The sequence below is a fragment of the Eschscholzia californica genome, unplaced genomic scaffold (genome assembly GCF_041429995.1).
Source record: "Eschscholzia californica isolate CP2 unplaced genomic scaffold, dmEscCali1.0.p SCAF_1, whole genome shotgun sequence".
NCBI classification, from domain to species: domain Eukaryota; kingdom Viridiplantae; phylum Streptophyta; class Magnoliopsida; order Ranunculales; family Papaveraceae; genus Eschscholzia; species Eschscholzia californica.
Genome location: NW_028238198.1, coordinates 4,975,741 through 4,994,891, shown reverse-complemented (window position 1 = coordinate 4,994,891; position 19,151 = coordinate 4,975,741). Strand labels below are relative to the sequence as shown.

Here is a 19,151-nt window from a genome sequence, read left to right as displayed (position 1 = left end):
TCCCTGCTTAATTATTGTCTTAATTAAGAGATGATTATCAAATTTAATTTATCTATTTAGATAATAAGAAATTAAACACTATTATAAGTTGAATTAGGATAATATGATCAGATGTCAATCATGGGCTCTACCTATCTCACTCACTCTCTCTATATATGTATAGTGATTAAGACCACCCACCAGCACTAACTAATGTTTAATCATACATCTTGATGTTGAAAAATGTCAAGCTTATATCAATCTAGCCAAAAGTTTCAACTATGAAAAAAGAAAAAAGTGTGAAAGAAAATCAAATCTCCTTTGACTTTTTTGCTTCATGATTCCTTCACTTTTCACTTCAATACAAACATATTTGTTTAATTTTGTTTTCTAGTGTGTTGCTTTCTTACTTTTTATTTTCAAATTGAAAGTACTACTCTTCATAATTTCCATATTATTTTCTCCAAATTTTCTAGGTAGGTAAAAGACCATCTCAAGAGACAAATTGACCAAACTATTTCATAATACTACGAATTTACACATTTTGGGAGTGATGTAAGATACTTAAGAAAATAAAAGCTCTTCACAGTTGGGGCAAAACTAAGATTTCGTGGAAGTGTCTCCTGATGTCTCGACCTCGGAGGAGAGTGTGGTAGGAAATTTTTTAGCGGAGGCTTAAGAAGTTTAGGTCTATCATTTCTGACTAAATTTGGATATCAATTCAAGGTAACGTACGTTTGTAAATGTCTTGAGGTAGAATCTATATTAATTTGAGGTTCTTAATGTGTGTTTTAACAAGACAAGGGGTAACTTTTGTTATTCGCCCGGACTACAATTGTTTTGAATGTTTTTCCTTCGTAGATCGCATCAGTTAGTCGAAGTGATTGCAAACAGAGTGGAATTGCAATAATTTTAAGGAAAAAAAAAACGATCCACCAATATCATATACTCAATACGTGCATGATATAAATGTACAGCGATATAGATATGTCTAAGATCACGACGGAGGAAGCGGTAGTGTGGTGTTGGCTAAAGTCATAACATTAAAAGGCCTAATTCTTGTTCTTTTACCACCCCATAATGCCTTCGCTAAAAGTTTGTAAGTATGCTCTGAAGGATGGAAAAAATCCCAAAACAAGAATTCATTAGGCTTCTCACAAATGGTGTAGTCCTCTTTCCCACACTGTTCCATTCCCCCTAGAGTTCCTATCCCACAACAAGCATTTGTTGTATTGGAGAAACCTGCATTTTGCCATTCCAATAGAAGGAAAAAGAAGAAGTTAACTCTTAAATCACATACATTTTTTTTTTCCTGTTTTTCCTTTCGGTCAACAATCTTCGAGAACAAAATCCGAACATGGATTTCCAAAACTTGGTTTTGCCGTTTCGCTTTAGTATAACCGTGAAAGAACGGCTATGAACCATCCAAAAGTGAAATCCGTTTTGGTTTATTGGTAATATATGTGTCTCTTAACACAAGAGACCAAACTTCAAATCTTACCGTTTTCGAGAAAAAAGAAATGTCAGGAAACTCCAACAATGGAAATTGTTTTGTCTTTCCATTGTCCTAATGAGACACTGACCCTAAGATGATTTGGGTTAATGAGGCTTATCTTGGCCTGGGCTTCGAAAATATTATAAGCCCAACATTTGCTATAGGTTGGGCTTAGCAATTCCGAGGTTGCCTTAAAAGCTTGTATGATTTATATGGAGAACGAAAATTGCGGGCGTGTGTTTGGTGGTGTCAAACGGGCCAGGCCAGGGTCCTTTTTAAGTGGTCCTTTTAAGTGGACAGAGGTATGTATATATACTGAATGTACTGAGTCAAGAATTGTACCATAACGTTGGGGCAAAGCCCGAAACTGTTGAACCACATCGTATACGGCACCATAAACCCCGATTGCTCCAGGATACTTGATGGGTATATCTTTTACCAAACTTTCCAAGCCCATGTTATAGTTCTTTACCATTTTGTTCATTTTTCCATAGCACTTATTAGTGGGTCCTCCAAGAAGAGCTCTAGCAGGAACACACCCAACCGGGCCCAGGCCCATCATACCTATCCGACGTGCTCCAAGCTGGTAAATTTGGTCGAGAAACTTTCGTACTTCTGTCAACAAGGCCGTGACAAATGCGTTTGGATCAAGTGTTGGAGTATTGAAAGGGATGAAGTAATTGAACACGTCGTTGGAACCAGACTCGAAAAAGAAGAGTGACTGTTGAACCCATTTTTCATCGATTTTGTTTTGGCTTATTGCTTTCTGAAATTGTTGTAGTTGTTGTTGGATTCCCATCACTCCCTATTAAATTCGGACCCAAACTTAGTTCATGTTTCATCTTTTTCAGTATTTTCACGCAAAATAATAGGACATAAGTGGAGAGGACCTCGACATTATATGCTTGAGTGCTAGATACCTCTTTTCTCATATAGGATTTTTTCTTTTTTTACTTTTTTACAATTTTAGCGATTTAAAATCAAAAGTACAGAGAGCGTGTAAGCCTTCATTTTATACCTGATCCTGGTTAGTTTCAGTGAAGATACCACTCCCAGCACTGGCAAAGTTGATACCATTAGAAGGATACCCTTTACTTGTTCCATTAATTGCTTCTATTTCTGCCTCGAGATACGGTTTTTGAAGAGGAATCCCAAGGAATTGGCCTGCATGCATATATTGATTGATTGGTTTCCATCATACAACAAACATGCATGAATACATATGGAGTATAAATATGTAAGTTAAGAAAATGGTATAATGGACTAAAATCACAAAAGAAATTGACAAAAGAAGGATCCCAACTAATGTAGCAGTTGTGGTTTGATGTTTTGCCTAAATCTGGTCCGTTGATAGATGAATATAACAATCGCCACATCCAGCTGAGAATTTTTTTTTGTCAAAATCCTTTGTGATTTTAACATTTCCGAAACTGAATATTAATATTACTTACTGAAAAAGTCAATGACAGTACGACCATTTGTGAATCTTCCAGTTGGGGTATGGAAGAAATTTTGACCATAAGGTGTGAAATTTGCTTGAACACTACAATTATTATTGAATCGATTGTTTCCGGCATCAAATATTGAGTCCCCAAATGTGAAGATTGCTTGGACATTATAAGATGATACATGAGAGAAGTTACTGATGAGAAGAAGTACTAATAACGGCAGCAGTCTAATTAGGAATATGATCTGATCCATCTTAATTTCAATTAAGAACCGTTGTTGCTCTGTTTAGAAGAGATGAAGGAGGTAAGAATGTTGTCATTTAAAGATCTATAGAAAGAGAAGAGTGAAGACAAGATGTGAAACAGAAGAGCACGAGTGAAGTGCTACTGTGTGGGTGTCTTTTCTGTTTAAGTGAGGAGGGTTTCAGGGTAGCTTTTTCGACCCGTTACTATTTTTCCTATTGTGTACGTGGGAATGGGTTCTTGTTTCATGTGGTGAAAAAAGTATGTATACTTTCGAGTAGGTGTCTTTAGAGTACAAAAATGATTGAAATATATGCCCTAAAACATGATCTAAAATATGGTCTGAATCATACGTGGACAACCAAATTTAATTCATTTTACGGTTGACAATGACACAGTGTACCACTCTTCATTGCAGGGGCGGAACTAGGGGGTGGCCGGAGAGGGCAATGGCCCTCTCTGGAATTGGGTTAGTAAAGAGTAAATGGTAAGGGCACTTAACTCCCACAAAATTTTTATATATGATCTTACCTATTAGATTTCACCTTTGCCCTCCCTAACACTATTTTTTGGTTCTCATCAAAAAAAAAAAAACACTATTTTTTGGTTCCGCCCCTGCTTCATTGGGTACTCGGAATCTAGTAACATATCTGAAACAATCGAATAAGTTTCCACAAAGCCATAGACGGATTTCTAGTCAAATGCATATTTCCTAATACTCATTGACACTTCTAAATAAATGTTGCACCCATTGGAGTATTGAGTAAGAGATGTTCTGACATGCTTTCATATCACTTCTTCGAAACGGGATCATAGTTAGATTTTAAAACTAATTTAATTTTTTTATTTAAAATTCAAATTAACTTATGGCGAATAGTCTTTAATTATCTCTAGTTGGTACATTATTGGGCAAGAGGGAGAAAAAACACAAAAGATGCATCATGATGATAATTAATCTAGCTTGTAGCTACTAATAATATAAAATTATATTATTAAAACACGAATGTTCCTTCTATTCCACACGCCCATTATAGGACTATTTTGCTGTTTCCTTTGGCTCCTTATCCACAGCTACAAAAAAAGAAAAAGTATAAATCAATTCCTCTAATTTTATTTCAGTTCAAGTGACAGGCCACAAAATCATTTTTGTGATACAGACATAAGGAGAATGATTTACTTACGGCCTTCCGGAGGGTGGATGTTACCGTCACCACAAAGTTCACAGTTGTGACGAGATTCATTTTCTCCATTGGTTTCGCAGCTATCTTCTTCCTACATGGCCATATTTTTACATAAATTATATTCATAATCTATTATATTTCGTTATCTTTTTTCTACTTAATGAGAAACGAGAACTATTGATTATGACTATTCTGATTGGTAAAAATATAAAACACTTTAGCTTGTTATAATAGTGCTTGAGATTCTCACTGTACCAATCTGACTCATTGGAATCTAAATTGTTTGACTCAAATCGACCAGAACTAGTTATTCAACATAATCAGACACTAAGAATCAGTCAAAAACAAAGTTATAGAAATCTGATTCATGTTAACTCAGACCTCGAGTCAGATTTTAGATCTAACTTAGAAAACACAGTATAACACTAGGAACATTTTACATGAAAGTGAGAACTGACCTTATCAGTTTCAGCCACAGGATGAACAATGTTAATAAGGAAATCAGGAGAATTTCCTTCGGTTATAGCTTTGGAAATATCAGACCTCCTAAGAGTTCTCCTCTCGTCATGTTCAGTGTTCAACCATGATTTGAGTGTAAGCTCTGATATAAACAGCTCACACGCTTTTGCAACCAACATTGGAGTCTCAGAGCTTACCATCTGCAAACATAACACAAAAAATGCACGGTTGATCAACCTCGTTTCCAAAACTCACTTTAGTTGGATCACGATAACATGTACGTTTCTCCAGTTGGGAGATAAGTGTTTGTAAAATCACCAAGGTAGATGTTGTCGGGCCCGTCAGGTACTTGGAAAATGGTGAGATGACACGCGAAAATTTTGTATTGATCAATGTTTAAAAAATTACTAAAAGAAAGAGATGTTTGAGGACCTTGACATCTTCATCTGATTTCATTGCTCTCTTGATCCTTGCTAGGGGAAGATGGTGGTGCTTAAAGTCTGCAAAATAAAACAAGGAAAATAATAATGTACTCAAGGAGATAAAATTAGAATTTGGCCCAATTAATCCTTTGCAATCTAGTAATTAAATTACTAATATGTAATTAAATTAACTTGATATAGGAATAGAATTGATATTAACTTGTCATTTGATTGATTTCCATAACTTTCCGACACCAAAAGAGCCCCAAGTTTTCTCTTTGTAGTTGTTGTTCAGCCTGAGCATGCATCTGAGCCTGAGTCTGAGCGTCCAAACGACTAATTTCTTCCGCCTAATTAAAAAGGACGATGGACAAATGTCAACCGTGGGTTATTTGATCTAAAAAAATGTAAACATATAATGAATCGAGCAACGAATAGTTTGTAGTGGGAAGTTGTGGTGGTGAAAGCGATTGAGAAGATGAAGATGAAGATGAAGATGAAGATGAGGGGGCAATGTTTGATCAAGTTAATTTTCGGACTAAAAAAAAATATGCCCAGGAGAATATACAAAAAAGAATGGATTCCCTAGAGAATTTATTCCTTAGAGATTATTCTTTATTCCCCAAAGCTGCGGTCTTTATATTACATCTAATTTGTCAAAAACCCACCCATTTGATGATACTACTTTGGTATGCTAAAATAATAATAGATTCGTTGACCTCGAAACAGATCAGAGAGGAATTATTGATATTAGTCAATATATAGATTGATTCTTTAATTTCTATGACAACATTTGGGATTCTCTTAAATCGTAATGGGTAGTAAGAAATACGCATGCGTTAATGATTCTAGATACTGTAAACGTGTTGAGCGTAAGGGTTGCAGAGGTTAGGTACTCAATTTAACAAAATGGGTAAGATAGTTGTTATTTTAACGGTAAACTTTTGTTAAGAGAGAATTATATTATATATAGAATCGTACTAAATTACAATCAGAAAGTTCGCACCCTAGAAACATAGAACAAATCGAAACACACCTAACATGTTGCATAGAGTCAAAATTAAGAAAAGCCCCAAACATAAATAGTTAAACTCATATTGAAGATGATTCCAAGAGTTGGAAACCCATTATTCCACACCTACACCTAAACGAACAAACAAACTTTGCTTGAAGAAGAAATGTCAGAACCCTAAATCTAATTTTAACAATTGAATTGCTGCAACTCTGCAAGTCTCACAGAGATAGGGTAGGATCCATGTTTTAGGGTAAAATTGGGTTAAAAAACAATGAACCAAAAGCAGAATCTTGAATTGGTTGAGTGAGGGTTTTCATTCTTGATATAAAAGTGGAAAAGAACCAAACAAATGAGAATTGTTCCCTGGCACATTTAACCCAATAGGTAGGAATTCATTGTCTAACAAGTCTAAATGTTTGTCTAATAGATCAGAAACACATTCCATTGAACTTATAAAACAAAATGTCACTTCAAGAGTTTTTTTCTCTTGAAAACTTGCTGATATAGAGTTTTATTTCAAAATTTTATTAAAGATCAATCATTTTTGTTAAATAAAAAAATAGTTAATATTTCAGAGTAGGCAATCACCTCAGTATGAAGATGTTGGTTATTAGTTTGGGGCACCGCGGAAGGAAATAGGGGCAATAAGTTGGTGTTAATGCTCCATGGTAGTGGTGGTGGAGGTGGTGGTGGTGATGAAAACTGAAAATTCACCGATTCATTCATGTCAGAGTTTGAACTAGAAAACTCCCTCTCTCTTTTTCTACTTGCTCTCCCTTCATTCACCATGTTAACATAAGTTGATAGTTTGTGAGTTTATAGTTGCCCTTAAATAGAGTGAATTTGTGAAAGAAAAGACATAAAGAGAAAGAGTTAAAAGCTTTTAACATGTGCTCTAAAGGAATATCATAGTGGTCTTCAGTTGAAACATAATAAATGAAAAGATTCTCTTTTCAAACTGAGAAATTTTTTTTATCATGTTAATCATACTACCCTTTCATTTGAATACCGTTAGATTCTCTTATTTTTACCTTGAGATATTAACTGTATTTAGATTTTGTTTTATTAAAAATCATCTAACGGTGGTAACAGTTTTGCAAGATATTGAAAGATAAAAGGAAAGGTTGTAAATGTGGTTGGTGTGTACGTTACAAGACCAATTTTGAATTGAGGTGGCCATCTACCATGTGCGATGAGGACAAATGTTATGTCTTAAACATTTTTTCCATTTTTAACCAGTAAAAGTCAAACTCTACTCAGTAATGTAGGTTTTGAAAAAAAAAATAAGATTATGAACAATGAGACTAAGAGTGATGTTTAATATGTGCCTTAGAACACATGAAAAGGAACCTATTGAGATAAGGAAGTAGCAATACATTGGTTCAACTTCTCTATAATAGTTTGCTTTAGTAAAAAAGAATCACTGAATTTTTATAGTCTTCGACAACATAGATAATTTCGTGATTTCAATCTGGTTGCAAAAAGTTTGCAACTGGCTAAAAAAAATGTAACCGACTTCCAAAATAGTTGCAACTGGCTGCAAAAGAAGTTGCTAAAAATATTTCCATCCGTTGCATTGCATTTTGGTTTTTCGCCAAACAAAAAGTAAATGTGTGGGTTTTAACCAAACAAAATATAACTCTTCTTTTCCACTATAAAACTTCAATGGGAAATTTTATAGGCAATGCCCAAACTTGTTAATGGCAATGTATTTTCAACCTAGGACTAGGTCAAAAGAAGTTAACCAACTAAAGTTAAAGGCAATTCTCAAATTCGAGGGTGTGTCACCCACATTTTATTCTCTTCTTCTTTTTCTTTTTCTTCGAGCACAGTCGTCGACCGGTGATCTCTGGCCGGCAACTTTTTTCTTTCACTTCCTTCTTTCCTCCTCCTTTCTCCTTCTTTCTTTTTCTTCTCTCTCTACTTTTATCTCTGCTCTCTCTCTAGCATCCTCGGCGAAGGGGTAACCCAGACGTAGAGTGAGAGTGATGATGATTATGAGTTTTATAATCCGTTTTTTGTTCATAGTTGGGAGTTCTTACGACATAATGGATCAATGACTTTTTGAGAAATAGAAAGAAGTGTTTTGAATATTCCTTGAGTTCAAGGAGACATTATCAGTCATGTAAAAGTCTAAAATCGAAAAAAGATAGAAAAGCCGGCTATCGGAATCGAACCGATGACCATCGCATTACAAATGCGATGCTCTAACCTCTGTGCTAAGCGGGCTCACATAACAGAAACTGTGTTATGCATGGGAATTCAGTAAACTACTTGGCTTAGATCTTAGCTGTTAGTGTTAGCTATTCATAATGAATATTATATTATTATATAACATTAACATAAGAATTAATATAACGATAAATAGAATGATATATGATATCCAATTTTTTTTTAATTAAAAAAAAAAAGAATCGAACGTTCTAGTATTTCAAATCGCGCGAGAAAAATGAGAGGAAGAGAGGCATATATATGTGGTATATATCCATCCATATTGAATTGTTGATACATCAATGATAGAATCATTTCTGATTAGACCAAATACTGATCCTCCAACAGATATGAAAGAAGGTAGATAAGAAATCAATCAAATAGGAGTCAAAACATACACTGTTTCAATATAGAATCTGTAACTAATTCTAATGAATTCAACAGTTTCAGCATAAATGAAAGAAAGAAGGGGATGGCATCCCAATGAGATCCTAGTCTCAAAAGAAAAAAAGGAGATATGCAAAATTGGTAGACGCGAGGGACTTGATTGGATTGAGTCTTGGTACGGAAACCTACTAAGTGATAACTTTCAAATTCAGAGAAACTCTGGAATTAAAAATGGGCAACCTTGAGCCAAATCCTGTTTTCAGAAAACAAAGAAGGTTTCTGAAAGTGAGAATAAAAAAAAGATAGGTGCAAAGACTTAATGGAAATTGTTCTAATGAATGGAGTTGACTGCATTGCGTTGGTAGAGGAATCCTTCTATTAAAACTTCAGAAAGAATGAAGGATGGACCTATATACATACGTATACGTACTGAAAGATCAAATGATTAATGACGCCCGAGCCCGAATCTATATTTTTTTATATGAAATATATGAAAAATGGAAGGATTCTTGTAAATCGATTCCAAGGTGAAGGAAGAGTCGAATACTCAGTGATCAAATCATTCACTCCATAGTCAGATAGATTTTTTGACAAACTGACTAATCTGACGAGAATAAAGATAGAGTTCCATTCTACATGTCAATATCAATACCGACAACAATGAAATTTATAGTAAGAGGAAAATACGTCGACTTTGAAATCGTGAGGGTTCAAGTCCCTCTATCCCCAAAGGCCCCTTTTACTCCCTAAGTCTTTATTTAGATTTATACTCTTTTTTTTTTTACTCAACACTTCAAAATTCGCTATGCTTTCAAGAATGTATATTTTCTTAGGAGATTTGCTGTTTGGACCTCCTTTCATATATATTTTACTAGTTTTTGTGCATATTTAACTAAGTTTTGCCCTTAAATACTAATGTTTTTGTTGCACTTTGGACTCCCTTTTGATGGAATCATGAGAGAATGTTTTTGTTTTACTAAGTTTTGCCCTTAAACAAAGACCTCTTTTTTTTTTTTTTTACTCAACACTTCAAAATTCGCTATGCTTTCAAGAATGTATATTTTACTAAGTTTTTTACTCTAACCTTTTGATGGGACCCCCTAGTTGATTTAACTCAACAATATGACAGTTGGAACCAGTTTGAACCTACTCAACCCCGATCCTTCTTATCAAGTTGATATCATTGCTTGAATTAAGAGACCAACAAATCATCACGTAAATGTCAATTAGGGTTCACAAAATCTCTTCGGCTAAAATAAACGACCATTAATGAACCAACTCCGGGGGGGGGGGGGGGGGGGGGGGGGGCGACGTAGGGGCCTGTGGGGTCACGAGCCCCCACGGGTCCTTAGCTTTTTCTATTTTTTTATTGTATGTGGGCCTTCCTACTTGCTAATAGCGACCAATTACTATAACTATCGTAAAATCTATGTTGCCGAGATGGCGAAAGAGGAAGTGACTGCCATAGAGGTCTTTGTTTCAAATCTCACCTCCCCCACATGTTTTGGTTTTCTTATATTTTCCCCTGAGTTTTTTCATTTTGCCATCTGATATATTAGATCTTTCTCTTTGGCCCCACATTTTTATACATTAAAATTTGGTTCCCTTTTTGTTGAATGATTCTCTTTTGGGTTATGTTTCATTCAAACTCTATTAGCTAATTCGTTGTCTCCATGTTATCTTTATGCTCTCTTTATCATTCCTTTCTCTTTTTATATATATTTTGAAAAATATTTTTTTTCATTTAACTTTATATTCTCCTCCGTTCTTGCGTTTTCTTGTAAATAAGCTACGTTGTGATTATCTTTTAAAGATTAAAAGTCCTCGAATATTTTCTACTGATTTGTTTTTATTATTTAAGCGTCTATGGAGTTAATAATGTATCTCCATATTGAAGTCAAAACAATTCACGAATTAGTGACAACTAATTTGGTTGAGAGTGTTAATATAACATGTATAGATATTATTAGTTTAAACAACACTTCAAGATTTTCGGATATGTCAATTATAAGTCAATACTTTTAGTAGAGATCGCTAGTGTAGCGCTGTAGTATGCGATTAATTGTCATATTTGATATTTTTATCTTATTTTACTATCAATTAAGACTTAAAAGTACCCCCACTACAAAAAAAATCTGGGTCCGCCACTGTGTCCAACACTATTTTCTCTCATTTTCAGTTACAACAATGATACTCTTGTCGACTAATTTCCCGGCCCAAACCCGGCTGGGTGAGTTGGCTTGCCAACTGGGAAGAGTATCATGAGTTGGAAAGCAAGAAAACCTGTTTTTTGCTTCAGTCCCTAATAGTATATATAATTACAGTTGAGGACCCTCATTAAATTAATAGAAAATAAATAATAGAAAATCAGGTTTGTAGAAAGCAAGAGGTTTTCCCCAAACTTTTGCTAGGGTTTTTCTAGGTCTAAATCACACAACTCTTAATCAAGCTTTGAATCAACCGAAATTTTTCCCCCAAACCGAGGTAAGTTTGTTTGATCTCTAATCTACCTCTCTCTCTTTGTCTGTCTAACTCTCATCCTCTCTCTCTAGATCTTAGTTAGTCTTTTGACTACTTTTAATTTGTTTCTCTGTCTAGATCATGAAGTGTTAGCATTTGTTTGATCCTAGTACATCTTCTGATGCCATAAGAACAAATCATCATCGATCTTCTCCTCCTTGTAAGAGTATTAATTGTGGTTCCCATTTGTTTTATTTGAGAAAATCAAAACTCAATTTGGGTTCATCTTCAGAAGACACTCTTACAAGTGATCCTAATAGTCCTTCCTTCTCTTATCATCTCTGTAAATCACTTATTGAGAAGAACCATTTCTTCTCTAAAGAATGCAATGTCCATTGCCCTAATTCTTCCCCACCCATTCATCCACTCAATGTACCCCATTTTTTTCTTTTTCTAAAGTGTTTTGAGTTTGGGTACCAGATATTATTGTCAGAGACTATCTGTACACAGAGTAAATATATATTATAGATACATGTATGAATTTAAAGCTATATTGAGTTGTTTTATTGAAAATCAGAACATGGGTCTCTTTCATTCTCTGCTCTTCTTTTTTTTGTCAATAATCTTTAGTTCCTCCAATTGTATTGAATTTAACCTATTATTTGCTCTTAATAATCTCTTCCATACAAGTTTGGGAATGAAAGTTACTTCAAATTTTCTTTCTTTTCTTTTTTGGGATTGGCCAAAAAGGACTGTCATTGGTGATTGTGGTCATAGATGAGTAGTGATGAATTCGCCGGATGAAACAAATAAGTGAGGTGATTATGTCGTCGAGTACAATGGGATTACAAAATAAGTGAGGTGGCTATGTTTTCGAGTATTGCCAAATTCATCATCACCTGATTTTCTTCTCTGGTGTTGTATCCCACCCACCATAGTTTACATTAACCCGTGTACGAGATCTTTTCACATCCTTCCTCCATCTCCTTAGAATGTATTTCTCTGGTATGACCTTCACATCATTTCTACACAACACCATCAGTGAATGTCGGCATAAAATGCCCTTAGACTCAAACAAAAGACAATTACATTTAATCTCAAATTCAGTACGCTGAAACAACACCATATATCTAGCCTTACTAAATTCCTTTTTCTCTGAAATTAAATACTCATACTGTGTGCCATACTCTCTAACCTCCACATAGTCACAAGCAAGTTTTCCAGATAGTTCGGAGTGAAAATCTTGAAACTTAGCTAGTGTGTAAATGTCCCTCATCTGTTTTTCTATTTCGAAAGGAGTCACACAAGGCAAGACAAAATTATAAGACCTAAAGTCTTCTCTTGCCTCTTTCTCAACTTTATCTTTTAAAGCGACGTTGTATTGTTCAACAAAAACCTTTAATGAGGTTTTCGCGTTAACATATTGATGCAGGGGCACCCAGCGTGGACACTTTTGTCGTGGGCCTAACGGCCACGTAGGCCAATCGGCCATAATGATTAGATTTAGGAAAGTCCCAGTTTTGGTATGATTCGTATTGAATCAAGGTTTAGGAAATTATATTATTTCAGTATTTCCATTAATTGGAAAGTCTAGTTTGAGTCTACCTATTTAGGAAGTTGCAGTATTTCAGTATTTCCATTATTTAGGAAAGTCCAATTTGAGTCTATCTAAGAAAGTCTAATATCCTATAAAAAGGAGGTCCAGTCTGTCTTTTATTTTCATGTTGAAGAGAAAAATCAATTGAGTTTAATTAAGTTTATAGTTATTTCGAGTTATTTATTCGTTCTTTTATTGTTCTTCGTTTACTTTTATTATCTTCTTTTAATTCCGCTGCGTTCTACATCATGTGGTATTCAGAGCCACCAAAATTTTGGGCTAGTGATTTTGGAAATTTTTTTCCAGACCAGTTAAATCCGTATGAATCGTATTCTATTCGTCAAGAGATGATTATATTCAATCAGATTATACTCATCAAGGGATTACGAATCGATGTTTATGTGCATCATGTTTGTACGAGAATAAGAATTCGTACGATTATCATTGGAATCCGGGAGAAACAGTATGAGAAAACTCATCACAACCTCCACCCTCTTATTATCCGACCAAAACCGAACCACCACCATCACCACCACCTCCGTACTCTTATACACCACCTTCGTACTCGTATACACCACCACCGTACTCACCATCGTGTTCACCACCTCTAATATCAACTTCGCTACCACAACCACCACCACCACCACCACAACAGTCTTCTTTTTTAGAAACGCGTCAATCGAACTATTATACACCACAACCGTCTCCTTATCATTACCAATCGTCACCGCCACCAATATCTTATACACCAACACCTCCATCTTATTACTATTCCACGTTATATTCACCATCACCTCCATCTCTTTCTTGTCATACACTATATTCACCGCCACCTCCATCTTCTTATTATTCTACATCTCAGCAAGAAGCAGAATGGGAGAACACTGAAAGAGGCATCTTCTCCGTGTCACAGTTGGAACAATCGATCAACAACAACACAATTCAACAACTTCTAGAGCTCAACAACAACTTTAACGGTGTGCTCCCTAATCCTAGTACCGCAATTTCCCCCCTCGACACCACTTCTGCTCCACTTATCACCACATGGGACACACTACTACCGACATAAACCACAATCACTAGTACTGGATCTAGGGTTTCTATATTTATCAAACATGAAATCTCTACAGAAGATGATGATTTAAAGAAACCGATGAGTACGATGAGTCTAGTTCAAAAGGAAGAAGATGAATCCTGTAAGGGTATTGATAAGAAACTGGGTTTGGTAAAAGCAGAACCTAAAGAGTATGATTTACATATTAATCAACCCCAACCATTGATTGCAGCAAAAATTGAGGAATCAAGTGAATATCTTGATAAGAAAGTTGAAGTCCAAAAAAAAAAATATTTTGTGTTGAATAAGTGTCCTGCTTTGGTACTAGTGATCAAACCTAATAATGATATCGTTTCCGATTACGTATCATCAGTTTCCGTCGATTTGTCGAATACTTCTCAGTCCATGGTTTTGCTTTCTTCTCCGTTGCCTTTTAATCATCCATTCCCTCTAACTTTGCCTTATGATCTTCCAAACAAAAACAAAAATTTGAACCCACAACCATCAGTAGAAGAAGTGATAGATAATGGCGAGTGTCTTGACGAACCAGATTGGTTGTTGGTAGAAAGAAGTGCAATTTTGGGTATTTCTACATGTCAAAGAAAGAAATTTGGGTTTAATGAGATTGTCTATTTCACTTTTCCACAAACCTGTGCCAAACTTAGGAGTGTTTGGTTTTCAGATAAACGGTCAAGACAAATTGGAAGGCTAGCACTTGAGTGGAGTAAATGTGTTACTCCACTTGTTAACTCGTCGAAGGTACAAGTTTTTGATCTTTGTGTGGTGTCCATTGTACATGTGAAGAAAGTTGCGAATACGGATATTGGAGGATATGAAGTTATCTTAGTTGCGGATTTCCCTATTTCAATCAAAGAATTTGTGAGAATCCTTAGGAACCTTGCCCGTCACACGGTTAATGGTGTACTACACAACTTATTCTCTCTAGAAGATGCTCGGCTGGCTCATCCATTGGCTGAAGTACTAGAACAATGCAGTCAAGTCGAGCCCGGAACCCTTAAAAGTATGTTTGTTCGTCTTCAAGAAATTTTACAATGGTTGACAATCTTTATTGGCTCTCCTCGTGAGGATCCCACTGTTGACGTCGTCTTTGATATTATAGAAACCTTACTTGAGTACTTTACAATATTACTGGAGGATACTCACACCAATACACAAATTCTTCCACTTTCTGAAAATTTTCATACTTTTATTTGGGAACCTGGTGATTTGTTTCCCTTTATTCATTCTCTACACTTTTATTCTTCGTATGATGGTCCAAACGTCGTTATGAGTATTCCATTTATTATTGAAAGAAGAGAGGCTAGAATCGTGATGGATTGGAAGATGAATTTCAAGGTTCGACTTTTCATAGCGGACAATATAGTATTTGCAATCTTCTTCGTCAAACTACAAGATGATAGAAGATGTAGAAATTTATTGGACCTATATTCTCTATGACGGTTTTTCAAGGATCTTTGCAACGTTGGATTCGATATGAAGTTGGTGTTTTGGTCCTTATTCTTCTTCGAATTTCCGGCAAATGTCGAACAAAGTGGAAATTACGGATCGCCATGACAGAGTTCATCTTATGCGGGTGCATTACGTTATTTTCTTCCTCAAAACGGTTCGGGACGAACCTCGTGGGGGAAGGGGAAGCTGATGCAGGGGCACCCAGCGTGGACACTTTTGCCGTGGGCCTAACGGCCACGTAGGCCAATCGGCCATAATGATTAGATTTAGGAAAGTCCCAGTTTTGGTATGATTCGTATTGAATCAAGGTTTAGGAAATTATATTATTTCAGTATTTCCATTAATTAGAAAGTCTAGTTTGAGTCTATCTATTTAAGAAGTTGCAGTATTTCAGTATTTCCATTATTTAGGAAAGTCCAATTTGAGTCTATCTAGGAAAGTCTAATATCCTATAAAAAGGAGGTCCAGTCTGTCTTTTATTTTCATGTTGAAGAGAAAAATCAATTGAGTTTAATTAAGTTTATAGTTATTTCGAGTTATTTATTCGTTCTTTTATTGTTCTTCGTTTACTTTTATTATCTTCTTTTAATTCCGCTGCGTTCTACATCATATATCCATCAAAAAACGCATTCATACTCTCACTTCGTTGGGTACTAGACATTCCCGCCCAGAAGTAAGGTTTCACAAATATTGGAACCCATCGTTTTCTCTCTTTATACATATCATCCAACCATCGATTATCCCATAAACTATAATGATCCATCATATATTTCCACTTAGACACGAACTCTTCGATGCTAACTGTGTCATAAACAATATCATGTAGCGTAGTATTTATCTTCCTGTATTCTTTGTAGCTACTTAGTTTCTGAGGTATCTTCTTCATTATATGCCAAAGACACCATCGGTGTCTTGTGTTAGGAAAAACTTCCTCAATAGCACACCGCATAGCTTGATCTTGATCTGTAATAATACCATCAGGCGCCTTACCATCCATACAATCAAGCCAAGTCCTAAACAACCAACTAAATGACTCTGTATCTTCATTAGACAATATACCACAACCCAAAAGAATAGATTGCCCATGATGGTTAATCCCAACAAAAGGAGCAAACGGAAGACCATATCTATTTTTTAGGTAGGTTGTATCGAATGTTACAACATCGCCAAATTCTTTGTATGCCTCTCTACTCCTCCTATCTGCCCAAAACACATTACGTAAGCAACCTTCATCGTCTAAATCCATACTAAAAACAAAACCATTGCTCTTCTTCTGCATAGTCAAAAAGTATCGTTGAATAGCTGCAACATCTTCTTCCCCAAGACAAATTGCTCTTTTCTTTTGTATATGATTTCTGCAATCTCTTTCATTAAATGGGACATTCTCATGTCCACCAGCTGCTACAACATGTTGCTTATAGTTTCGGTTCACTTTAATTCCTGCCATATCACTAATTTCAAGTTGTCTTGCCACACGTGCATTAATCTTTCGATAACATCTGAAGTGACGAGCTTTTCTGGGGCTAAGAATATGATTGTGCTCTAAAAGAACACTAGTAATTTCGTACTTCCCACTTTCATTCAACTTCCCACAAATTTTGGCTTGACACCCAGTTTTACTAGTAGGTTGTGGTTGAATAGGATTGCTACTTGCTGATTTAGCTCGCCCATTTTTCCCACAAGTCAGTGTAATGTATCGAACTACTCCTTCCCCTTTTTTTTGATGATCGTTTGCTTATTGAGAACCCTTCTTTTCTAGCATAAGAAAGACATACTTCATACATTTCATCAATGGTTTGGAACTCCAAACCAACACTTGGTACAATTACTTCTTTATGTTTGTCACTTTCTTTCTCGGGCATTAGCTCAAAATCATCCATATGCTCACTTTATGAAGATTGCGACATCTCTGCAAAATATATTTATTGTTCATTACTTTCGAAGTTCCCATAATTCATGTCTGAAGTACACTGTTATGTCAAATATATTTATTGTTCATTTATAAATATTAGTCTCCTGACACACATCGATCCGTATCTTACTTATCTTATAAAACTTTACTTGTATATCAGAAATCGAACACATATAAGATTCTAACTTAAATGTAAAATGAGAACAAATCAAGAGTTACACCTATTAGTTGGTATGTAAATGGGACACCACAGTTCCAATATCCTGTACAATATAAAATGATCACAAACACATCTAAATAATATAATGAAAATAAATAATAGGTGTACCAATTTCAAATTTGTAGAGAGCGAGAGAGGATGAGAGTTAGACAGAGAGAGAGGGAGGTAGACATAAAAAATCCCGAGCTCGGTTTCCCCCAAAAATTTCGGTTGATTCAAAGCTTGATTAAGAGTTGTGTGATTCAAAGATGAACCCAAATTGAGTTTTGATTTTCTCAAATAAAGAATAATGGGAACCACAATTAATACTCTTACCAGGAGGAGAAGATCGATGATGATTTGTTTTTATGGCATCAGAAGATGAGAGTTAGACAGACAAAGAGAGAGGTAGATTAGAGATCAAACAAACTTACCTCGGTTTGGGGGATAAATTTCGGTTGATTCAAAGCTTAATTAACAGTTGTGTGATTTAGACCTAGAAAAACCCTAGCAAAAGTTTGGGGGTAATTTTCTTGGTGAAGATGATAAAAAGCCGACACATCCTCTTGCTTTCTACAAACCTGATTTTCTATTATTTATTTTCTATTAATTTAATGAGGGTCCTCAACTGTAATTATATATACTATTAGGGACTGAAGCGAAAAAATCGTTTTCTTGCTTTCCAACTCATGATACTCTTCCCGGTTGGCAAGCCAACTCACCCGGCCGGGTTTGGGCCGGGAAATTAGCCGGGAAGAGTATCATTGTTGTTTCACTTAACTACAATGTGAAGTGTATGGATTTAAGAATTTTGCATCAGTATGCAACTTAGTGAAAAGAAAAGATAATGCTCAATCTGATGATACAACAATCTCTTATTTCATTAAGGTCTTCCTTTAATCTGCAAAAGTGAAAAACCTTGACCAAATAATCAGTACAGAAAGGGAGAGAGATGGATAAAACAGAGAGCCTCAGAATTGCAAAATGTCAACAACAGGCAATAAGCCAATTCAGTCCGGAAAGATGGTGTTGTTATATCTGATTTCCTGATTGGCACCTCAATCAAATTCAATTTATATATTCCACTAGTAAAACAAAATGCATGAAAGAAGGTAGAGAGAGAGAAAATGTATGTGTCATGGCAACTCATTCAAACTTAATTTATATACCCAAAGATGAAGCCTCAGGTAATCAGCCGTGTTTTACATCAATTATTATCAGCCTGTAATTGCAAATAATGTTTCATCATCATTAACTTCAAATTCAGAATAAACATTGAAACTTTGAATGATGTAATCGTAGTAATCAACTGTGTGAATGAATGGGAATAAATTAGTTCAATGGTTCCTATCAGATTCCCTTTCTAAATCACACATACTAGGAACTTAAAACATTCCGACCACCAACCCTTAACGAGATCGGAACCAGAAACTAGTTACGGAGGCGTGTCAGAAATGGTGAGGGTGAGATGAAAAAGCTGCCTTTAGAGTGTCATACGACACTTTCAATCAATGGGTTTTCTTTCTGCCTTCCTCATCAAGATTTTTCTCTTTTGATAAATTCAAACTTACAAATCAAAAACAACAATCAAACTGGCAAGATATGTTAGATCCGAAAGA

General features: G+C 35.4%; 2 protein-coding genes, 2 non-coding genes and 1 pseudogene across 4 annotated transcripts; all 5 read right to left on the bottom strand.

Annotated features, from left to right (window-relative positions):
- Positions 1-889: 889 nt before the first annotated feature.
- GLIP6 (GDSL-motif lipase/hydrolase 6) lies at positions 890-3,296 on the bottom strand. Its single transcript, XM_086664716.1, has 4 exons — positions 2,926-3,296; positions 2,493-2,638; positions 1,817-2,279; positions 890-1,221 (listed from the first exon to the last, which is right to left on the bottom strand). The coding sequence occupies exons 1-4, from the start codon at positions 3,173-3,175 to the stop codon at positions 977-979; spliced, it is 1,104 nt and encodes a 367-aa protein (XP_086520842.1). The 5' UTR covers positions 3,176-3,296; the 3' UTR covers positions 890-976.
- A 905-nt stretch (positions 3,297-4,201) lies between these two features.
- Positions 4,202-5,571, bottom strand: LOC147563488 (nuclear transcription factor Y subunit C-4-like). Its single transcript, XM_086633648.1, has 5 exons — positions 5,448-5,571; positions 5,238-5,305; positions 4,805-5,005; positions 4,347-4,437; positions 4,202-4,236 (listed from the first exon to the last, which is right to left on the bottom strand). The coding sequence occupies exons 1-5, from the start codon at positions 5,533-5,535 to the stop codon at positions 4,202-4,204; spliced, it is 483 nt and encodes a 160-aa protein (XP_086489774.1). The 5' UTR covers positions 5,536-5,571.
- A 2,827-nt stretch (positions 5,572-8,398) lies between these two features.
- TRNAT-UGU (transfer RNA threonine (anticodon UGU)) lies at positions 8,399-8,471 on the bottom strand. Its single transcript has one exon. It is a non-coding gene; the product is annotated as a tRNA-Thr (tRNA).
- A 7,551-nt stretch (positions 8,472-16,022) lies between these two features.
- On the bottom strand, positions 16,023-16,868 carry LOC147563486 (protein FAR1-RELATED SEQUENCE 5 pseudogene; annotated as a pseudogene).
- Positions 16,869-18,498: 1,630 nt separating this feature from the next.
- LOC147563485 (small nucleolar RNA SNORD96 family) lies at positions 18,499-18,589 on the bottom strand. Its single transcript, XR_015231594.1, has one exon. It is a non-coding gene; the product is annotated as a small nucleolar RNA SNORD96 family (small nucleolar RNA).
- Between the last annotated feature and the right edge of the window lie 562 nt (positions 18,590-19,151).

Excerpts from the sequence above, each read along its gene's own strand:
- GLIP6 (XM_086664716.1), bottom strand. The coding sequence starts at position 3,175 with ATGGATCAGATCATATTCCTAATTAGACTGCTGCCGTTATTAGTACTT. Across the intron at positions 2,639-2,925 it reads TACTGTCATTGACTTTTTCA|GCCAATTCCTTGGGATTCCT; the intron begins GTAAGTAATATT and ends ATATGCATGCAG. Across the intron at positions 2,280-2,492 it reads CTGAAACTAACCAGGATCAG|GGAGTGATGGGAATCCAACA; the intron begins GTATAAAATGAA and ends CGAATTTAATAG.
- LOC147563488 (XM_086633648.1), bottom strand. The coding sequence starts at position 5,535 with ATGCATGCTCAGGCTGAACAACAACTACAAAGAGAAAACTTGGGGCTC. Across the intron at positions 5,306-5,447 it reads GGAAATCAATCAAATGACAA|ACTTTAAGCACCACCATCTT; the intron begins GTTAATATCAAT and ends TTTATTTTGCAG. Across the intron at positions 4,237-4,346 it reads CATCCACCCTCCGGAAGGCC|CTGTGGATAAGGAGCCAAAG; the intron begins GTAAGTAAATCA and ends CTTTTTTTGTAG.